The 23,393-nt window shown below is 47.6% G+C and overlaps 1 protein-coding gene across 2 annotated transcripts in view; it reads right to left on the bottom strand.

The window, feature by feature from the left end:
* The window catches only part of CPXM2 (carboxypeptidase X, M14 family member 2), a 117,868-nt gene that overhangs the window by 14,436 nt on the left and 80,039 nt on the right, over positions 1-23,393 (bottom strand). For both annotated transcript variants that reach the window (XM_074373439.1, XM_010952911.3), the window contains 4 exons: positions 14,702-14,790; positions 7,044-7,167; positions 5,618-5,814; positions 4,403-4,582 (listed from right to left, as the gene is read on the bottom strand). In XM_074373439.1, the coding sequence (XP_074229540.1) occupies positions 4,403-4,582; positions 5,618-5,814; positions 7,044-7,167; positions 14,702-14,790 (590 nt within the window). The remainder of the gene's footprint in view (positions 1-4,402; positions 4,583-5,617; positions 5,815-7,043; positions 7,168-14,701; positions 14,791-23,393) is intronic.

The following is a 23,393-nucleotide window of genomic DNA, read 5'->3' as shown; positions in this document are numbered from 1 at the left end:
GTTAGCAGAACCCAGACGGTGGAAAATGCTAGAAGGCAACCTAGTTGCTTACAACCTAGTTGTTACAAGATAAGCAACAACAACAGAATTGTAAGAAAAAAGGGAGAAAGGGATACAGGAGAAACGTACAGTTTAAAGGAGACTTGAAAGACTTATAAACCCATCAAAACGAATGGGCTTTAGTTGGATCCCAATTAAAATAAACTGTAAAAGAGAGAGAGATGAAGAATGGTTAAAGGATAAGTGCGAACACTGACTGGATATCTTACAATATTAAGAAATAATTTATTTTGATATGATAATGGTAATAATTTATGGCTTTAAAAGGGAGTCTGATCTTTTCAAGTCTGATCTTGCTTCAATAACCTTGGGGAGGAAGAGAATGTGGCTGAGGATACAGACGAAACATGGCTGATAAGTGCTGAAGTTGCGATGGGCACACGGTGGAGGGGAGGGTCCTTTACAGCTTTCTTGCTAATTTTGTATGCCTGACTTTTTAATGATAAAAAGTTAAGAGAGAAAAAGAAAGGAAGAGAGGGAGGGAGAGGAAGAAAGAGAGGAGAGGGTAGAAAGAGAGAGATGGGGGAGAAAGAGAAAGACAAAGAGAGGAAGGAAGGAAGGGAGGGAGGAAGGAGGAAGGAAGAAAGAAAGGAAGGAAGGAAGGAAAGAACGAAGGAAAGAGAGAGAAAGAAGAGGAACTGACAATGTTAGGAGCCAAAATTGGAAAGCTTGATACAGTCAAATACTGATGAATGAATCAAATATTTATTCTAAGTCACTGATCGCTTTGAAGATAATATTTCCAGTAGAAAAAAAATAATAACGGAATAGAAATAAACATTGGAAATGGTTTAACTGTGCAATATAAAAAAATTCATTAAAGAATGAAGGTGACTTGATGGATTCATTAGGCTTGGTTTTGTGTTTGTTTCTAAACACATCAGGAGCCCTGGATTAGACTGATCATAGAACGTAGCTCATGACACAGTATCATTATTGGTCCACACTTGGCCCTCTTCTTTCATATATGTTGGCCTAACAAGCGCCTGTGAACCCACCATCCATCCCAAGAACCAGCTTTTATTGACAATTTCTGCATAATGTGTGATGCCCTCTGTCCCATCCTGCTTCTCACACAAAGGTAACAACTATAACCTAAACATATAATCAGGTACGATTCTGATTCTCTTTTGTTTAAATCTGTATGTGTATGCCTAGAAACATGTTATTTGGTTTTACTTTCTTTTGATCTAAGAAAAGGAGGAGTACCCATACTGATTATTGTCTTCTATAATCTTTTCCTCTTAATTTGTAAGACTTATCCGTGTTGTTGCATAAAGCTATATAGTTCAGTCTTTTTCACTTAAATATGAAGATCTCATTTAATGTATCTGTTCTTCTGATGATGGGCACATAGGAAATTTTCGAGTCTTTGCTATAATGAACTTTTTTTTTTAACTTGTCCTATCTTCTGGTACACATGTGTTGAAATTTATCTTGCATAAAACACCAGAAGTGTAATTGCAGTCATAGATATATGCATATTCCACTTTATGAGATAAATTATTTTCAAAGTCACTATGCTAATTTATGCTCTCACCCACGATATATAAGATTCGCTGTCCCATATCCTCTCCAATGCTCGGTTACTGTTAATTTTGCCAATCAATGTGTATAAAATGTTCTCTTATCAGCATTTCCTTAGTACTAGTAACGCTCAACATATTTTCTTGTCTATTAACCATATGTTTCCTCCTCCATGAATTGCCTCTTTGTATCTTTTACCCATTTTTCTCCTAAGTTGTTATTTTTCTCATTTGTTATTTTTTATATTTTAAAAATTCTATTTCTTTTCCAATTATACAATTTTCAAATAACTTCTCTCAGTTTCCAGCTTCTCTCATGATAGTTTTTAAAATCTTTTGATGAACAGGCTTTCTTGTTTTGATGCAGTTGAATTTATTAATCTTTCATTTTATAATTAATGCCATTTAAAATAGCTTTCCTCACCCTGAAGAATCCTTGTAAAGGGTTGTTAAATTTTATCAAATGCTTCTTTCTGCAAATTATTTCTTTTCTTTTTTTTTTAACCACTTCATTGACTTCTGCTCTTTTTAATAACAATCTTTCTACATTTTAAGGGGTTCTTCCATTGTTCTTTTGATAGCTTCTGTAGTTAACGTTCAGCCTTTCTTCTGTTGGAGCATAGTCGTTCAAAGGCATACATTCCTGAAAGCACTGGGTTTTTGGGGTTTTTTTTTTTTTTGCTGTTCTCCACAAATTTTGATATTTAATGTTCTCATTATCACTATTTCTAATAATTTTTTAGTTGCCAGTATGAACTTTTCTTTGGCTCACTACTTAGAAGTTGTTTTTTAAATTTTCTAAATACCTGGCGATGTTTTCATCTTGCCTTGATCTTACCTTGATGCTATTACTGTCGGCTAGTTTAACTGTATGGTGGTGAAACAACCCCAGTCTGCCTGACTCCTGTTTCCTGAACTGCGTTGAGATTTCCTTTACAGGTCAGAGCATCATCAATTTTTGAAAATGCTCCAGAGATTATTCAGAAGAATACATATTCTCTACTTGTTGGTTGTAGAATTCTTCTAGATCTCTAGGTTAAGGCTCTTAATTGTGACTCAAATCTTTATCTTTGCTGATTCCTTGTCTATCTAACCTGTCCGCAACTGAGAAAGGTAGAGGAGATGGCAGGTTTGTGTTATTCTCCCTGTGTTTCTAAAGAACAAGCTCAAAAAACTAAATTCCAGTCTTAAAGCAAAGACTGAAAGCCAGGGACTTTCTCTCACTGGGCTGAAATAATTACTTCTCTCTTAGAGCCTCAAAAAGAGCTTAGGAAGTTGGCAACCGTACTCCAATTTTGGTCCAAGGATTCCCAAATTATAACATCACTTGAATCCTCAGCTTTGCCAAATGTCATTAGTATGTTAACTTGAAAAAAAGAAGGGGGGGGGATTCTGTAGGATGGAATTAGCAATGTGAGAAAGGATTCAGAATACCCAGAGGCCCTGAATCCTTTACACCCCCATCAACTGCCCTTAGGCATCCTAACTCAAGCACCCTAACTCAGCCACACAGTATTGCCACTGTCCACCCCATTATTTGACTGGCTGCTTCTTGAGAGCCTGGATAACACCATCCTGTGCAACACTAAATGAGGCAACCATGATGGCCTTCCTCCAGGAAGGGGTACCCACGTGTGCCGTGAGCTGGAGCTCTGAGACAGAGCAGGAGAACTGCCTTCTATCCAGTCATCCTTTCTCCCTTGATTCCCCAAGAAGAGAAGCCAATTATTATTGTTGTTTTTGTTATTTTGAGCTTGCAATGTGCTTGCCTAAAATACAGCATTTCCCAGCCTTCCGTGTGGTAGGTTGATGCCATGTTTTCACTAAATTCTGGCCAATAAGATTTAAACAGAAGTCTTATGTAGGAATTCTAGGAATGCCTCTTGAAGTTAACTGACTTATCAGAGAGGAGGACTTTTTTTTTTAACCCTTTCTCATCTCTTCCTTCAAACACATGACAGCTGGAGCATCAAGATGGATCTGCCATCTTGGACTTTGACCTTGAGGGTGAAAGTCCACATGCTAACATGTGGAGGCAGAAAGACAGGTGATGTCTGGGTTCCTGATGATCGGGGGGCTTCTATTTAGCTGGCTCGGAACGATCTGCCTCCAAGGTCCTTTGATGAGAGAAAAGAAAGAAACTTCTATCTCGTGAAGCCACTGCTATTTTGTGCTTTTTTCTGTTGTTGTAGCTAAACCCGACCCTCACTTATACAGCAGTCAAGACAGACCTCTTGAAGGACATATAAGGTCAAAGTCTAAGGGTAAAGAGAGTTTACTGTGGGCAAAGGAGGTGATAAGAGGCATGGGAAATTCTGTGAAAATTATTTCTCCTGCAAGAAACTTTTTGTGAAACTAGACCTAAGAAATTTGGTGGAAACATTTCTCATCCAATTGCATTTTTCTTTCTGAAGATGCACCACATGTAATAAATCCATGGGAACTTATTAAAATAAAAATAACATATCTCAAGTAGTCAGTGAGGTCTAAGGACCATTTCATTGCAATCTCATAACACTGCCAAAGAGGAGGGTAATAGTAACAGACACACACAATTCGGGCAAAGTTTTTTTTTTTTTTTTTTTGAAGCACTGTGTAAGTTGTAAAGAGATATAATTAAATGATTTCTAGAAAGACTCTCCTCAAATGTCAATCTAAAAAGTAGTTGTAATCTAGCACACTTCCTTACTTTCAGGGAAAACATGAAAGAAAAAATGATTTTTGTTTTGTTTTTAAATGTTGCATCCTCTGCAAATACCAGTGAGTGTTAACTTTGGCCTCCGCTGCTCTACCGATTCTGGGGTATTTCTACTCACCGTGGCATTTTCAGACAGAAACCACTCAGGGATTGCAATATAGTGATTGGGAACTTTCCTGGGGATGCCCTGCCGGTCCTCAGCCTCCCAGAGCAGTGTGTTTAAGTCTGGAAAGTTGTTGTTGATGTCAATTCCGTCGTGGGTCCAGCGTCCCAGGGACCAGCCTCCCAGCTCCGAGCCCTGGGAAACAATTTAGAACGTGAGGAATCCACGGACTTCTGGATTGTTCTGTCTCCATCATCTCCATCTCCATCTGGGGCATGTCTCTAAGCCTCTACACACCCTCTGCCCCAAAGATGACATCAAAGGAGAATACTGAAACAGCTTCTATTAAAACTTGATGGGTGATGGGTGATACAGCCTAAATCGCTCCAAAGAGGGAACGCACAGAATCGCTCCTGCCACGTGACGGTGCTCAAAAAGTATCGGGTCCCTCCTTCCCCTTCTTCCCTCATCTCCCCTACCCTGGTCGAATGAAACTCCAAGTTGTGATGAATCTAAGACTTCGTCACTGCAAATAAACAAAAGCCACCGCATTGATGCGTTCTCCCTGCAGTCTGGGCTCGCTGCTTAGCACTGCAAATCCCCAAGCAACTGCTGGCACCAACAAGCACAACCAGAATTCTGCGTTGTAAAACTTGCATTCGATAGGTGCCGTTAAGTATAGTCTTCTATTTTATTCGCAGATATTGTGATATGTGTAATTATGAATACACAATACAGCCTTATACTAGCTGTATTCCATACACAGTTTTATACATAAGTATATTCTAGACAAAACTATAACCTTTAAAAATTCGATGTCATAATTAGAATATGAACTATAAACAATATACCAGAATAATAAACACAGCTGTCCTCAGAGAACTGATGAGAGGACTGTAGGCAATAATCGAGGTTAGAACGCGCCTTGATGAAGCGCTCTGTCAATGTTAGGTGGCATTACTATTCCATTCTATTGTTCCTATTGTGTATCTATAGCAGTATCGCTGTTCGCGGTCATGTTCTTCAGTCTGTTAGTGCGTCCAGCTCTCAGGGTCCCCATAATGCTCAGTTACTGCTGTGCACCTTTCATAAGCCTCGTGGGCTTCCCTGACTCAGCAGAAAGGCACTCAGAAAGATAACTGGTCACGCGGGATTCAGATCAGCTCCCGGCGCAGCGCGCTGCACCGCCGGGCCTAGCTGCCGGGCGGGGCGGGAGGAGCGGGCCATTACCCCCTCATAGGCCTTCTCGTAGCCGTCGGGGTTGAGGGAGGGGAGGATGTGGATGCGGGTCTCCTCCACCAGGTGGACGATGCGCTCGTTCCCCGCCAGGTACTCCTGGCACAGGAACTGCATCAGCAGAAGCATCAGCTCCCGGCCCAGCACCTCGTTGCCGTGGGCCCCCGCGATGTAGTGGAACTCGGGCTCACCTTTACTCGGAGATGGGAAAAAACACAGGATCATACGGATGCCTACAGCAAAACAGTACTAATCACATTGTATTAGGGGGAAAAATTCTCTGAATAATAGAAACTTACAATTTTAGCCCTAGTTGTTCTTTCAAATCAACACGACTATATCACTACCATTTTTATTAATTCCCAGAGAGTCAGCTAGAAAAATCTCAGATGACACAAACCGCAGGGTAGGGCGGTTTTCTCTTATCTTAGTATGAGTAGATAAAATAACACAGTGTTTAGTTTAAAATTTACAAATTAAACACGAGGCATAGCAAAAACAAACAAAAACACAAGTCACAGCAATTACTTTTCTCTTTGGGGAGGCAATTATTTTTCTCAAAAAGAACTTGGTGTTCAATTTGACAAGGACACGAAGATGAATAAACACGAGCAGATATTAGAGTCAGGGCAGGTCGGCAATGGGGGAATTGTGCAGCGGGGGCTGCCTTTCAGCTTGTCTTCAAAGCTCAGCTTTTTCAGTGCTGGGACTTCTCAGCGCTGGGCATGAGCTGCCACTTCCACTTTCCTGGCTGGCAAATCTACTGCTTTTGAGGAAATGTGATTTTACCCGCAGATATAAAGCCCTTACCCTTTAAAAGAATCTCCTGAGAGCAACTCCTGAAACTCTGATGAATGTTAACGTTGAGAGAATCAGACAAATCTCTGCATTTAAATTTCAGTGGATTTCTAAAGGGCTGGCAATTTTACCAAAAAGAAATATCTTTGAGTACTACCCACCCCTCCAAGACCTGTAGGCTAACATAGTTTGGGGAGTGATTAAATGAGAAATGGCTGAAAACAGGATTGGAATTTTTAAAAAAAAATTAAGGGAACCACCTCAAACTTGAGCCATTAATGACCAGGGAGCCCAGAATTTTCTCCTGGAAAAGAACTCTGTCCTAACCATCGCCAGGCATTTTCTTCTTGGGTTAGTGTGACTGGTCTCAGAGATGGAGAACAGAATTAAGTATGGTCCATTTGGAGAAAAAGAGGGTATTTCTAGCTTAAATAACTTGACAGCCCATGTCATAAAGTGAGGGTTCACCGAACCAAAATCTGCAGAACCTGTCTGTGAGAGCGGGTGCGTGGACAGCTCCCACTCTGTTTCGTGAATGTTCTCACAGGGTGAGCCACCTCCGCGCTCTTTAAGAAAGCACCGGACATGAAGGGTCAGGGGCATTGCCGAGGGGCAGCCTCACCGACTTCGTGCTCCCCAGGGTGGTCGGAGATCTCCACGGCGTACAACTTCAGGCCCTGGTGGCTCTTGCCGATGTTGTAAATTCTGGTGATGTTGGGGCACATTTCATTCACCACCTTCATCAACTGAGACACAAGACAAGATTTAAGGCTGTAGGCAATGATGGCTGTGCACTGAAGAGGGCGGAGCTCTCAGGAAGACAGCCCCCTCCCACAAGACCCTGGCTTTCCCCACCCTCCCGCACACCAGTGCTGGCCCTCTGCCTGGAATGCCCACCTCCTGCCCCCTCTGCCCCGGCCTCCAGCGCCTCCTGCTTGTGTTTATCACCTCCTGGGCTGTACTGTCACCTCCCTGGGTGGTATCACCTCCCTTGGTGGGAGTGACACCTCCTTGGTCTCATATCCCTTGGTGGTAGCATGACTTCCCTTGGTGCTGGAATCACCTCCCTTGGCTGTGGTATCACCTCCCTGGATGGCTGTATTACCTTTTCACTTCAGTTTCCCACCTTCCTACTGTCCCCTCATTAGACTGCAGGTCTTATAAGGGACAGACTGAGCCTTTTCTCTCTATATCTTTGCCTAAATAAACATTTATTCCTGAATATCACTTTTTTCTTACAACTGAATGAGCATGTATGATGGCAGGCGGAGGAGACACCCACCGCCCCCACCCCACCTCCCCGCCCGGGAGCCCGCAGCACAGGGGCGGAGACATCCTGTCACCGCTGCGCGGATGCGGCGCACGGGGCCCAGGAGGCCAGGGTGAAGGGAGTCGTGCAGGGAGAGGGCCGGGGGGCAGGCTTCCACGAGGGAGTAAAACATGCGGGTGTCGGTTCCTGAATTTTGCTTTGACGCTCGGTCAAGCTCGTCAGACAAGCGGCCAGAGGAGGGGAGGAGGGTCTGCCAGCTGCAGGAGCATATGTCGCCCTGGTGGGGGAGGACAGAGACACCCTCGCCAGAGGCTGCCGTGCCTCCCATCTCTAAGCAGGTGCCTGTGAATGAGCTTTTGAGTCGCCTTGAGTTTCTGCATGAAACTGTCTAGCTCTGGTTCCAAGGCCATCTCAGCCAGCTTAGCCACACTTCCCCGCGGTGGGGGCGGGAACGTTCAGGAGACACCTTCGTGACTGTGTCAGAGACCAGGAGGGAAGCTCGGTGCCACAGAAGCAGTGGGAAAGGACATCCCAGCCAGGGCAGTGGGCGGGCGGGTGCCCAGCGGGGAGGGCTTCATCCTTTTGCAAGATGAGCGGGAACTGGGCTGGTGGTGCCGAGAGGAAGGTCGTGGCCCACAGAGGGACGGCGTGGGCCTGGGCGGGCTCTAACCATCTTTCAAAACATCCTCGATCAACTGAATGATCCATAAAATCTCCTTGTAAATTGTAAACAAACAAATCTGTCACAAATGTTATGGTTAGGTTTAAAATCTATGAGAACTGGAAACTTGGTATCATGAAGAATTTCTGATGGAGCGAAATCATATGGCTGTTCATCTTTCCTAACACAGCCTCCTGCACTGCCTGGCGGGAGGGAGGTGTGTTCTCAGAGCAGCCGGGAGTATTTCTAAAGGAACAGAGGGACTTCTTGCTGCTGGCATTTTGCCCTTAGGACATACCTACAAGGTGTGACAGCTGCAGCCCTGCTCAGGCATGCGGGGTCTCATTCTCCTATGGCCTCAGGGAGGGGAAACATGCTTCATTTTAGGATAACTCACTGTGTGTTACACTGTCCAGGTGAGAGAAAGAGAAAGCTGACTCTAAAAGACTCTCGTTCACAAGAGGGCAGAGGCAGAAACCCACCATCAGTGGAGAAACCACGTGCAAGCAAGATGAACACAGCTTCCGCCCCTCTCACCGCGAGGGAGACCTGCTGCGGGGCTGACGTGGAGCCACCTATGAGGAGCGCCATGTTTCAACAAGAGACCAGTAATAATGTCACTAGTAATGTTGACCATGGCAGCAATAGTTCTGCTTCTCTACTGAATCTCACCACTGAGGCAGATAAGGCAGAGGGGACTGTCCCCATTCTACAGGTATGGAGACTGAGGTTCTGAGGGATACCCAACTGGTACCAGGTGGAGCCAGGGCTTTGGACTCTTGGGGTTCTTATCTGTCCATGAAGGCGCAGCAAAGCAGTGAGAACCAGCACACCCTCTCTGGTCTGCTGCACAGGGTGACTGTTCTGAAAGACGGCCACAGCACAATCACCATCTGATCTGGGGCCTCGCATACCAGTCCCTGCTGATCGCACGGTCATCCTCAGCTGCCAGCCTGGGCTTCGGCAAATCCTGATCAGCATGTCAGATCAATGACCAGTTCTGCAGACACAGAGCTCAGCTCATCCTTAACTCAGGGATCAACACAAGCATTCAGCACAGAGCCCAGCTGTCATTGAATACCTACCCTCCTTCCCTTTTCAATGAGCTGCTGGAAAAATGCCAGAGATCATGACCTTGACACTGGAAAAGGATACATAGCATCTTCCCTTGGATGCACACTTAGCCATGGATACAGTCTCTCGGGATGGGGTGACTCTCGGCCATGAGTCATCGGAATCACCTGTTTATACTCCTGTGGTATTTTTACACCAGTCACGTTTTCCTTGTGTTGTGGTATCACAAGCATCTTTTCCATTCATAAGAACAAGAACACGGGCATTTGAAGACAGGAAGGTATGCCAGGCAGGGGTTCTCTGGTGGCCACCAGCACCGTCAAAGACCCAGGTGGTGACCCACTTTGCTTATTCCCAAAAAGAGTCAAAAAGGATTTTTTGGAGTTTAGGTCTTATTAGCAAATGTTTGGGTCTTGATGTTTAAAGTGAGAGAAAGGAACAGAATTTTCTTTATGGCCTGAAAGCAAGCTTTCTCAACAGGGGTGACATCACCCAAAAGGAGGGGAAAATTGGTTCTTGGGGGCTCCTAATCTTGGCTATTACAATGCTTTGTGATCCTCCAAAGCTCAGCCCTACCCTACAAAATCTTAAGCCCTAGCATTTAATATAATGAGTATAATGGGTAATTTAAAAAAGTATCTAAAAAGGGCCAGTAAGGAAACATGGTTGAGAAACACTGCCCTACAGAGTAGAGAGGTTTGTAAGACTCTGAGCATCCTCAGGACTGGTTCCTCATCTCTGAGGTGGGAGTAAATCTCATCCTGGGAGCTACTGGATTCCAGGCTTTGTTGCATCTCTCCTGTCTTGAAGGAGACAGAGGAAAGAGCTCCTTGCTTAGTAATTCAGTTTCTAGCTACACATCGGGGACATTTTTCATAAGGAACGGTCAATTACATGCATGAGGATACTTGCTGTGGCATGCTTCATCCTCTCTCAGTAGTCATGAAGAATGGGGAGCTACCCAGATGCTCCAGAGCAGAAAAGTAGCTGAGAAAACCATGATGCACCCACTCACTGGAGCATCCTGTAGCCTTACAATGACAATTATGAAGACAGCATGAGCCCTGGCTACTGATCCCAGGTTAACTGAGAAAACCTGGGGCAAAGCTGTAACCATCCTCTGATCAAAATCGTACGAATTCTGTGAACAGAGAAATTCAAACCGTGGCTAGAAATAGGGGAACAAGTAAACTGCTGATTCTTGAGGGCAGTGAGTTCATGGAGGATTAACCCTGAGACTTTTGCTTTGCATTTGATATGGATAAAAGGTTGTTCATCCAATGAATTAAAATGTTTAATAAAATAAAGAGGGGAGAAGAGAAAAACTCCTCTTCCATCATCTTGACTCATTTGCCTGAGAAACAGACAATGCATCTGATCAGGTCAAAAGGAATTTCAGAGAGAGCGGGGAGGGAGAGAGCCGAGGTAGGAGGCATCCCAGGGGCGAGGAGCTGGCTTGTCTGGATCCGCAAGCCTGTGGTCCTGCCCTGGCTTCCTGCCCGTCACCCACGCGCAAGGTCAGGAGCTCAGCGGCAACACAGCCCACTGCCCACGAGCAGCCTTAGCTGCCTGCAAGTCAGAACCACTGGCTGCCTGCCTTCCAATCCACGTCTTTACTTGACTTCCTTCTACTGCATTGCACACTGCTTATCAGCCAGCCAACCAGACCTCCTGAGCACTTGGGACCTGACACCGCCAGGCCCCCAACCAAAGTCAAATCTCTACCCTTTCCTCAGAGCCACTTCTTTTCTCCCATTGTGGATGGTATTCCACCCTCCAGGAAGCACACTAGGACCGCCTCTCTTCCCTACTCATCGGGGAGACCTGGGACTGGCCAGTCCACCGCATCCCTCTCCTGGGGACAGAGCCAGAGGTCACCAGTCTACAGGTCATACAACTTCCAGATGGAGGTCCCCGAACACAGGTCTGCTCACAGAGAGAACCCCCCAGTTCTCAGACTCAGGAGAAGATGCTCTCCCAGCACGCAGCCAGCCTCCTCTCCCGGCACTGCCAGCTGCCCCAGAAACACGCGCTCCCTCCACCGACACACGCTGGCCCTCCCGGTCCTTGCTGCTCAGAGCACCCCTCTGTCCGTCTCTGCCCGCTGCAGGCCCTGGGTGACAGCCAACCTCGTCTGCACCCCCAACCCTTCCCAACTGTGGCCAACCATGCTGCTCACTTCTCCCTCCTGTTCCCCAAATATCTCCCTTGTAACGACCTCAGATGTACACAGGTATCCAGGACACATCATGAATTTAAGGTAAAATGACAGAGCTTCTGCCCTTGTGGTCCCAGATGAGGAAGAAACGCACAGCACACGTGGACACGGAGATGACGAAGCCATGAGAAGCGGTGACACGCTGTGGAGGCCTTGGGCATGCCGACCAATTAACTCTCTCTGCCTCACATCACCAGAGTTTATGCCACTGTCTCCTCCCCTCCACCCCCCAGCCCCTGGGGCTCCCCTTACCGGGAGAACAGTGTCATATAAGTCGACGCTCTTGAAATATTTCTTGCACACAAGAGTCACTCACATTCTCACGATTTCCCCTCCAATGCAATAGCTGTTCTGCTTTCTCCTCTCACTTCCTGCTCCTGCGTCTGCTTCTCATTTTGTTGTTTTTTTGTGACTGTCTCTCTCCATCCTAGGATAAACTCACATTTTCTTCCTAAAGCAGAAAGATTTCTACAGCAATCTAGCAGACTCCATACAGGGAATTGTTAAAAGTGCTGGCTTCACCGCCATCCCCAGGAGCCAGGAAGCCAAATGGCAAATCACTTCTGGTTTGAACACTCTTCAGGATTGACAGACCCTCCCACCCAACTCCGGACAGTTTCCGGGGGAGTGCTGTGGGGTCCTGGGACATCAGAGAGCTCACCCAGTGTCACCTGCAGGGGCTGCATCCATCACCCCCAAGTGCCTCTGAGCGCCCACATCTGCCGAGTGGGGGCGACCAGAGTCCCCGGGGTAATGAAGCCCATCTGCTAGCTCTCCCTGTATGGGAAGAGCCCCATTCTCCACGCGGGACAACTATTTAAAGATATCAGCGACCCAGACCCGCTGTGCAGTTAGCTCATTTCAAATGCATTTAGACACATTGCTTTTGACGTTAACTGCACCAACTGAGTTAATATTTTTCTAATTTCTGGGCAGAGAAGATGTCCTGAGATGTTCACTGAGCAAAGCTAAGACACAAGTGCTTCATCAAATGGCATGGTGAGCAGAGTCACATCAAGGCCCGACAGTGGGGAGCGGCAGGGATGACTCACAGACCTCAAGTCCAAGCACATTATCCTGATTTCTGCAGAGCAAGACAATTTCTTTAGCACGTCCCACCTCCAAGTCTGTGCTGACAGGTGTCTGGAAAGCTGTGTGTGAGGATCTCAGATTAAATGACACCGAGACTAACTGGCTTTGTTGACTGCCTGGGAGCAGGCCTCACGGCTCAGCCTAATTGCTCCGACCTCAGGCGCATCTCCTGTCCTTGTACCGCGTGGCTGGTCCCTTCCCTTAGCACCTCTGAGCCCTCATTTGAGTCACAGTTATTTGGCCATGGTGAACCCTTGTTCATCAAACATATTTGATGAGTATATTTCTTTGTTTGTTCTGTCTCTTCAAACAGAGTCTTAGCCATCTAAGGATTTCTCATTTGCCAGCATTTCCCTGTGCTTTCCAGCACCAGGCTGGGGGCAAACACTGAACAGGATTTCACAAGCAGAGCGCTCAGCACAGGGGCTGCTCTTTTAGCTCCTCCTCCTAAACGCGTGGTCCCCGCTCCCTCCTGCACCCAGTATGCAAATGCTGTCAACAGCTCAGCATCACTTGGTTTCTGTAATTAAGTCTGGGGACCATCTCATTTGGGATGTCTCTTCCTCCTGTTAGTACTAAAGCACTAAGAGCTCTAATAAGATATCAACCTCCTGGTCTCAGATCTGCCTGTGCCTTAGAATCACAAGAAGAGCTTTAAAAAAATTTTCCCCAACCTTTCTCCCAAGGCTGCTGCTTTAACGAGGCAGAGTTCAAGTACAGGTATTTTTCCAAACGTCCCCCAGGGATTCTAATACTGAGAATTAGAGAATCAGAGTAACAAGCAGAGTGTTGTACAGTCCCCCGGTGACTCAGTTTCCCCACCGGGAAGGTAAGGACGAGAACAGCTCCGCACACCTAGGATGGTTAGAGGGACTGACCACGTTAATGCCGGGAAATTGCTAATGTGGGGAAGCTGATGTACATCCCGAGTGAGGGCTTCCTGCAGTTACTATTATCAGTGGTATTCTGGATCCTTTTTCTTCTTCAACTCTGCATATGACACTAACGTCCTACATCAGTGATACCACTCAAACATACTGTGATTCTTAAGAACTACGGTATTTTTTAAAAATATAGTTGATTTACAATATTGTGTTAGTTTCAGGTGTACAGCAAAGTGATTCAGTTACACATATACTTTTTTCAGATGATTTTCCATTATAGGTTACTATAAGCTATTGAATATAATTCCCTGTGCTCTACAGTAAATCCTTGTTGCTTATCTATTTTATGTATAGTAGTTTGTTAATCCTAATTTGTCCCTTCCCCTCTGGTAACCGTAAGTTTGTTTTCTATGTCTGTGAGTCTGTTTCTATTTTGTATATACATTCATGTGTATTATTTTTTAGATTCCACATATAAGTGATGTCATACATTTGTCTTTCTTTATCTTACTTCAATAAGTATACTTCTCTAGGTCCATCCATGTTGCTACAAATGGCAATATTCATCCTTTTTTATGGCTGAATGATATTCCGCTGTGCATATATACATATTCTCTTAAGCCAATAGTCTGTTGATGGGCACTTGGGTTATTTCTGCATCTTGGCTATTGTAAATAGCGCTGCTATGAACACTGAGCTTCATGTGTCTTTTCAAATTAGAGTTTTTATTTTTTCCAGATATATACCCAGGAGTGGGATTGCTGGACCATTTAGTAGCTTTATTTTTAGTTTTTTAAGGAAACTCCATACTGTTTTCCACAGTGGCTGCACCCATTTACATTCCCACCAACCACGCAGGAGGAAGAACTACCATATTAAATCAGGAAGTCTGATCCGAATTCTGCTTCAATCATTTACTGGTGAGGGAGGCTTCCTCTGATGACCTGAACCCCAGTGAGGCATCCTCAACTTCGAAACTACAAGCACTTACTGTGGCTTCAGCAAATCATAAAAACACAAAAACCAATGCCTATGTGCCTCTGGGTGAGGGATAAATTTCTCCGACACATCCGGACCTTACCTGACGCATTTCCTTATAGCTGTGATGCTTAAAATCCAGGTCGTCGGTGGTGGTCATTTCGTTCCGTCGGTGATAATAGTTATTTGGATCTAGGGACAGAAATATGGTTTTGAACTCATTCACATGATTCTGTCACTTGTGGTGGTTCTGTGAGGTACCGGCTTTGTGTGGGAACACAGCCCTACCTCCAGCTTCTAACATTTGCACAGAGGTGAGAGAGCCAACTTTCGAGAAGCATCGTAAGAGTCAGAACTCCCCAATGTGGGGAGCATGGGCCTGGAGCCAGGATGCCTGGCTCCAATCTCTGCTCGCCTACTCATGTGCTGTGTGACCTTGGGTAAGTCACTGGGGCCATCTCTGCCTTGGTGTCTTCACCCAAAACAGGGAGACCCTGGTACCTCCGTTGCTGGTTTATTGTTAGTATTATGTGCCTGGCAAACTATCACACTAAATGAATGAAGGAATAATGAATGAATTAATGAATTAATGAATGAATGAATACCACAACCACTCGGATAAATGGAAATCTCCAGAAGTGTGGTGTACACTATTAGTTGCTCGCCCAGCACCCAGTCCACTTTCATCCATCTTAACAGAAGCCCAGTGTTGTGTGGGGGTCCCTGCTGCTCCACTTCCGGAAACTGACCTTATGCCCGCAGCTCCAGGGGTTCAACATGACGGATCTAAGCCAGTCAGAGCACAGCACCCCCTGGCCACTCCTAATGGTCCAGGTTGAAGGGAAGGACTTTAACAGCGCAGAAGAGTGAGTGAGAATTTCTTCAGTGTAGAGGACAGAGAGAACCCCCAAATCAGGAGCTATGAAGTTAACCAACCCTGGAGCCCCACCGACTTCCCTTGGGACCTCCAATCACATGAGATAAGGAATTCCCTGGACTGTTAAGCCAGCGGGAGCTGGGCTTGCCCTCGCTGGAGCCGAGCCACCCTCACAGACATAAGTAGGATGTATTAACAGTGGTGTCCCCTGGGGACTGGGGAGGAGATGTCCACTCTTGATTTGATTCTCTTCCATATAAAATGAATTTTTCTTAATTCTTATAAGCCTATATTATTTATAGAATTACAAAAACAAAGAGCACTCAAAAGAAAGGAGGGGATTGGGAACAGGAAGAGGATTAGGGGGAAGGGACAATTCAGTGGGCCCTGAGGACTTTCTCCTGCCCTGACAAAAAGTAGTGAGGTTTACAGAGTCTCAGCCAGGCTTATAACCGAGCAGGACCCGGTGGGACCTTTCCAGGACAGAACCCCCACCCCGATGTCCTCTGCCTGCCTCTTCACTCTCCTAGGCCTTCCCCCAGTTCCAAAGAGTACATTGAATCAGAGAAGTGAGAAAATGCAGAAAGAAAGGAAAACAGCCAAGCAAGACAAAATAATGACAGTTTAGCCATTAAAAAAAAGTCAAGGACATTTTAGTTCGTCCTCAAGAGCTATAGATAATATTCTGCACCATATCCTTTGAGTGGTTTTGCAGATACTGGAACCCCCACCAGGGGGAAGAAGTTAACTACATGCTGCCCACAAGCACATAGACCCCAGAAGGTGGGTGATACTGGAACCAGAAGGTTGATGATGCTGACTAGTCCGGACCTTTTGAGCACTAGCTCCCTGGACTCCTTGCTTGGCACCTGCAGTAAACGTTGCACTTTCCTTCACTACAACCCGGTGTCTGTGGATTGGCTTTACTTCGCACGGGTAAGCAGACCCAAGTCTGGTTCAGTAACAGGCATACCAGCTCCGCCTCCATGCAGCCAGAAACCCTGGCCAGCCCAGAGCTCCCCCCAGCGTAGGGAGGACATGGTGCTTTAGACGGGGCGATGTACTAACCCAGGAACCAGCAAAGTAAGGTTGGAACCACAGCAGCTGTCAGTTTGATCCACGTGGCTTGAAGGACAATTCTGGAGGCGGTGGCAGTGGCAGGTGATGGACGTATGAACACTTGCTCCCAGTGGTATTGGGAGCAGGGAGTCCTAGCTCATGCCACCACAGAACCTGCCTGCCAGGGTATACGTAAAGACTGGCTTCACCCTTGAGAAAAGGGGGCCACGTGCAAGAAGCTGAAAATCACATGTAGCGCCAAACATCAAGAAGACTTTAATATTCACAAGAGGGTTGCCGGCGACACTGTTAGAAACAAATAACCGCCATTGAAAGAGAAATCATGTGGGCGGGCAGACTGGCTTTCTGTTCAGGAAAGAAGGCAAAAGCCATTCGGGTTTGGCAGAGACCCCCAGTTATATCTCAGGTTCTCTCCTTTGCGGAGTGTGGGCTGACCACACCCTCGGGCAAGCCTCCTGCCCTTTGATCTCCAAACCTGTATGTTTCAAAGCCAAGGTAAAGAGTTTTTTCCCATGAATTTACACTTAATTTGCCTACCTGCTCTTTCCTAAGACCTATTTAACACCCCCGAACCCCAGGGGTGTCTTTCCAAACTCTTTATGGAAAGCCCCTTTTGTCTTCAAACACAAGGTATGTGTTTGAAGGTTCTTAAGAAGGACTGAAGGAAAACTCAGATGTCTGTGTACAAAAGAGCTCCATGTGTGGCAACATCCCTCCTTCCTTGAGACAAATTAATTTGTCCAAGGTCAGGGGAAGAAGTTCCAGAACAGTCTCAGAACCGCAGGTGAGCATTTTTCACCGCTCTCAGTCTCCCGCCTTTGGAGTAAGTATTTATTTACTTGTCCACTTACTCGGATTGGATAATGTCTCATTCAGAACCTATCAGGAGCCCAGCACTGTAGGTAAAGACTGAGAACCAAGCCCAGCCAGGCCTGCTGGCTCGCTCCCGCCAGGGCCCAGAGTCAACAGACACAGCCCATTAGTTAGTCAAACCCACTGTCTCCTTCCTTCTTCTGTAGACAAAAGAATCCTTTTCTCCTGTGGGGACTCTATCCCAGATGGTTCCGACAGAATTGGCTTGGCCAGCACTCCTAGGTGTGGGCGTGTAACCCAAGTCCAGCCAATTAACCAAAATCGCTGGCTCAGAGATGACCCCAGGATCCCAGGATGCAAGCTGGGCTGATAAGATGACTTTCCTCCCAGAGCTACAGAGGGGGGGCCTCTCTCCTGCGGGAGTCACTCCCATGGAGGATGAGTTTGGGGTGTGAATGGCCAATCTCCCTGCCTGCAAGGTAAGGGAGCCCTGACTGCACCAGAAGGCCCCGAGATGGCAGACCTATTCCTGCCTGAAGCCAGAGTCAGATCTGCCCCCCAGAATTTTCATTTCTGTGAGCCACAATATCCCTCCCCCAACGCTCCCACCAGCCCACCCTTTAAGCTAATGTGAGTAGAACTTCTGACATTTGAAACAGCAGAAGTCCTGACTGACTCAGTCTGCAAGGCCTTTATCCTCCCATATGGAGCTCTGGATGCTTCCTTTCGTGTAGTTGGCTTCATACGTCAGATGTCCTGAAAACCAGCTAACTCCTTCTGGGCACCTTCGTACGGGAACGGACAAACTTCAGACGAGGCACACAGAGCCTAACACCATCCTCCCAACATTACTTCTCTTATTCAGCCACTCACAGTCCTGCTCTGCCCCAGTGGGGCTGCTCATGGAGCCTATTTCAGGCTGAATTATGTCCACCCCCCACCCTGCCAAATGGTTATGTTGGAATCCTAAGCCCCAGCACCTTAGAACGTGACCTTATTTGGAGAGATTTTTACAGAGGTAATCAAGTTTCAGTAAGATCATTAGGGTGGACCCCATTCCAATAGGACTGTCTATGAGCAGGGGAAGTGTGAACATAGAGAAGCACTCAGGGTAACACCACGTGACGATGGAGGCAGAGGTCGGGGTGATGAAGCTACAAGCCAAGGAAGATCAAGTTAGACAGCAAACCCCTGGAGGCCAGGGGAGAGGCAAGGAACAGAGTCTCCCTCACAGCCTCAGAAGGAACCAGCCCTGCTACACCTTGATCTCCGACTTCTCCAGAACTGTCAGACAATAACTTCCTGAAATTCTAAAGCCCTCCAGTTTTGGTACTTTGTCACCGCAGTTCCTAGAAAAACTACACACCCCAAACATCCCTGCCTCCTCACTGCTATGGACACGCCCCTCGCATCCCAAATCAGGCACCAGCTCCCCACCCAGGATGGTAATGATCCTGGACCAAAGCCCATCCCTGGACATCCGAGGGCATACCAAGATTCTTGGACCCTTCTGCTTTGCTGTTTGCTGCTTTGGGGGTCGGGCTCTTGCTGGGCAGGAGCGAGTGCTCAGCTGGGAGAGACAGGCTCTCTTTGCTGGAAAGGGGGCTCACTGCCACCTGGAATCACTGGGCTCATGATGTGCTTTTACCCAGAACAGGCAAACCCACAGAGACACTGCGGACCAGAGGCTACCAGCCGATGGTGGAGGGGGATCTGGAAGTGATTACTCAGGGGGTCCGGGATGCTTTTGGGTCCATGACAAAGTTCTGAAACTAGAGAGAGCTACTGACTGCACAACCTTGTAAAGACACTAAATCGCACTGAACTTTATACTTGAAAATGCTTAATTGTAAGTTACGTGAGTTTCACTTCATTAAAAACAAAAACAAAAACAAAAACAAAAACAAAAACAAATTGCTGGCCTTGAAGTGTTCTCTTACATCAGAACCGCAGCCACCGCAGATCTTTCTTTACCTGCCACGAGGCCAGACCCTCACCCAAGGAAATGCCGCACCGCCACTGTGGCCTGGTGACCTCCCTAAGCGTGGACACCCCTGAGCACAGCTGACCTGGCACCATATGCAAACCCCTTCTGCAAAGAGCTCGCTCCCCAGTGAAAAGAAGTCACACTTGTCCAGCCCCCTCTGACTGTTCTTATGACACGGTCACCCTAAGAGGGGCACCAGGGAGAAGTGGACTCCCTGGCAGAGCCCATTTTGACCCTAGATCATCACTGTCAGTAAAAGCATCAAACCCACAGCTCCGCGTGGCTCCAGAGAGGGAGCAGTACATCATTCGTGCTTATCTGCTTTCTGCCTCGTCTCACGTAACCCCGCCACGTGGCATCTCCACTGTGCTGCTTGCAGACGTCCATGAAACTCTCTGATTTCTTGGCTGATGCTGCTTCTCCAGACAGTCCCAGGGCCAATTTGCAGCCGGACTGACAGGAGGAACTGTCAGGAAAGACAGTTTTCAAGAATGTTGGTGTTTTGACAGTTTCCTAAGATAATCAGCATCCGGCAGTTGGACCAAGAGGGATTCACTGGGGAAAAGATGCCGACAGGTCCCCCCGCTGCACTGTGAGAGACCTGGGGGCAGCAGCTGCGGCATCTTACCTCGGAATCCTTGGGTCCTGCCTCAGAACAGCGTCCCCTACATGTGTGATATATGAATGAAGAAGTGAGGAATTAACAGGCAGATGGATGGATGGGTGGACGGATGGATATTCCAATCAAGTTATTTAGGCAGGGAGTTACAAAAAAAAGCTAACACTTTCTAGGGCGCAGGGGACCTCTGAGAAGAGGCCACTTTATGCTGCAATGCTGTTACCCTACCTCCATAGCAGACCAGGGGATGGAGGGTAGGGTGGAGGGGGTGATAAAGGAAAACCGCGTCCTCAGGACTGAGGATCGTCACAGAGTGTTCTGCCATCTTCGGGTTTGTTAGTGTGCGGGCCTCCTGGGGCCTCCATAACGAAGTGACATAAACCAGGGGGGCTTGAACCAGAAGTGCACTCCCTCACAGTTCAGAAGGACAGACGTCTGAAATCAAGGTGCCAGCAGGGCCGTGCTCCATCAAGGCTCTAGCGGAAGATCCTTCCTGTGCCTTCTTAGCTTCCGGTGGTCACCGGCCACCCTTGGCTCGTAGCCACATCCTCTAATGTCCGGCTGTGTCATCACAAGGCCTTCTTCCTGTGTGTCTCTGTGTCTCTGTTGTCTCTTTTTAAGGACACCAGTCACTGGATTTAAGGCCCACCCTAACCCAGCATGACCTCATCTTAGCTAACCACACCTGCAAAGCCCCTCTTTCTAAATAAAGCCGCGCTCTGAGGTTCCAGGTGGACAGGAATTCGGGGGGGGACACTATTCAACCCAGTGCAGTCAGCCATGGCACGCCTTGCATTGAAGTCCACTGGGAGAGGGCCACCCCCCTTTCTGAACTAAGCTACGTCTGCACGGTGAGAGGTGGGTTTCTTGCTGTGTAGTCGAACCCAGGGCGGGGGGAAATCTGTGGTTCCCAGTGGGACCTGCCCTCTCATCCTCCATCTCAGCATCCTGAGACTTGAGAGAGAGGCGTTCTGGTTTCTGGAAAAGCAGCAGTTTAGCCTCATCAGCAAGTCCCAAGAGCGGCCAGTGGCCTGAACACACGATACAGAGAGGACGAGGCAGCACCAGGATGAGAAGAAATGACACATCCTCTCTCATCCACCCACCATCCGAGGGGTGTGGAGTCAGCCACAGCACCAAATGGTCAAACCAAGGGCAGTAAAAGAAGGAAGGAGGGAGGGTGGGGAAACAACACGTGTTCTGCACTTACCATGTGCTGGCAGCCCACAGACTGATCACAGTCAGCCTTCACAATGTCTACGAATCAGGGGTAGGAGAGCAGCTGAAAATGTACAGCTAAGAACGAGGGCAGCCCAGGCACGTGCTCGGGGCGAAGCGGAGTCCTCGTGGAGCTCGTGGTTTCAGAAAACAAGGCTCCATCCAGCCAGGGTGGGAGAAGGGGGAAGATGGGAGTTCACGGTCTCTGTCTCAGAAAGAAACAGATGTTTCAATCCTACTCACCTCACCCTCTAACCTGGATGCCCAAGAGACAGGAAGTCAGAGGAAGACACAGCCAGACAGGAGATGGGACGCAGAGGGAGAGCAACACGGCAGTAGCTGATCTCAGGGAGAAGGGGGCAAGCTTTGGGTCCCCTTTGCTGGGATGAGTAGGAGCCTTCGAGACAGAAACGCTGACCGTCAGGTCCGTGGGGCTCTCGGTGTTACAGGTAATAAAGCCCCTTTTCTATCCCCCAACCTTTAGCAATAACCCCTCAGACAGATCAGTATCGTGGAGAATGCTGTTCCCAAATCGAGGGCAACTGGCAAGAGTGGCCTCAGGTGACCAGGAGCAGCCCTGGGAGAAGGCAGCTGAAGCAGGAGGCGGGCAGCCGCCCCAGGCGCCCCCGGCACTACTGGGGTTGGGGAGGGAGTCTCAGGACCTCCTGTAGGTACATGAGGACCTCACTAACTTCACTGGGATGTTTTAGGAAAGGTGACATAGGAATTGAAAGACTTAATCTCAATTCTACAGGGAAGGTATTGTCCCCATTTCAGAGATGAGAAAAGCAAGGCATAGAGTATTTCCACAAGCTGCCTGAGACCACAGCTGCCAAGTGGAATTGGAACCCAGGTGTGACCTAAATCAAAGCTCATGGTCTTTCTGTCCACCAGGCTCCCCTGCACAGAATGTGAGTTCGTCTCCTTTTCCAGATCCGACAAGGCCTGGGCCACCGGGGACGACGGAGAGCTTGTGGCTGGTACACACGGTCCCAGCGAGCACTTTCATCCTTGCCAAAAAGCGGCTGCCAGCATCACCCTTAGCAAAAGGATGGGATAAACAAGGGGGACAGGGAGCAACTCTGGCTCAGCCGTCTGATTCCTGTCTTTCCACAGCCCAGGCCTGCAGCCAAGTTAATGCTCGATTCCACAGGACAAGAGGGTGTTCAAACGCAGTAAAGAAAAGTGGAAGGTAGCAGAGCAAACAGACTTAAAAAGTCCTCGCAGCTCTGCTGGCCCCGCAGAGCCCAAGCTCCCCCCGGTCTGTACGTACTGATGAGATGGGGTGGGACAGGCTGCGACATCATTACGGCTCAGCAGGATTGGTGGTGGTCTTAGAACGGAAACATTTTCTCAGTGACTTATGACTGGAGTGTGTATGTATTCGGAGGAAGGAGACAGCTTCTCAGCTGATCCTGGCCCACCCGAAGGAGTGACTTGGGGACACTGCCCTTTACCAGCTCGTCCACGCTTGAGGGACACAAGCTCCTTCCCACACACCGCAAGCTCTTCTCAGCCGAACTCAAGACCGGGCCCCTCAGCACTGTGCAGAGGGAGGGCAGCGGCTCCGACCTGGTGGCCAGGAAGATGAGGTGGGGGCAGTGATGGTTTACCCCAGGGAGGGCGGAGTCACGCACTCATAACAGAAGCTGCAGACAGCACCCGGGGCCCCAGCACTGCCACCCCCTGCACCGTGAGTCATTTCCCAGGACCCTGGGCACAGTCCTGTCACCCTGTGGGGAATCGTCTGCAGAACAGGGGGGCCCTTTTCAGCACCAGGCAGAGCACACTGCAGAGCTGTTTGCAACAGCGAAGTACCTGAAAACCACCGACACTATGATCTTCGAGTCAGCTGGTGTGGGTCTGAATTCTTCATTATTAAAAATTCATCTTAAGAAGCTCTCCCTAGCTTCTGATATGCAGAGATCCTTAGCCCAAAATGGACAGGACCATTCAAATGTGGGGAAAAGGATTTTCTTTTGCTTTTTAAAAAACAAACCACATTTAGTAAGATGTTTTTGAATTAAAAAAATTTTTAATCATGGTAAAATACACAAGACTTATAATTTACCATCTTAACCATTTTTTAGAGTCCAGTTGAGTGGTGTTAATTATATCCACACTGTTGTAGAAACAGATCTCTATAATTTTCTCATCTAACAAAACTGAAACTATAACCATTAAATAACGCTCCTGAGGTG

The sequence above is a fragment of the Camelus bactrianus genome, chromosome 11 (assembly GCF_048773025.1).
Source record: "Camelus bactrianus isolate YW-2024 breed Bactrian camel chromosome 11, ASM4877302v1, whole genome shotgun sequence".
NCBI classification, from domain to species: Eukaryota; Metazoa; Chordata; class Mammalia; order Artiodactyla; family Camelidae; genus Camelus; species Camelus bactrianus.
The sequence above is the reverse complement of the archived record's forward strand: the minus strand, read 5'-3'. Positions and strand labels throughout refer to the sequence as shown.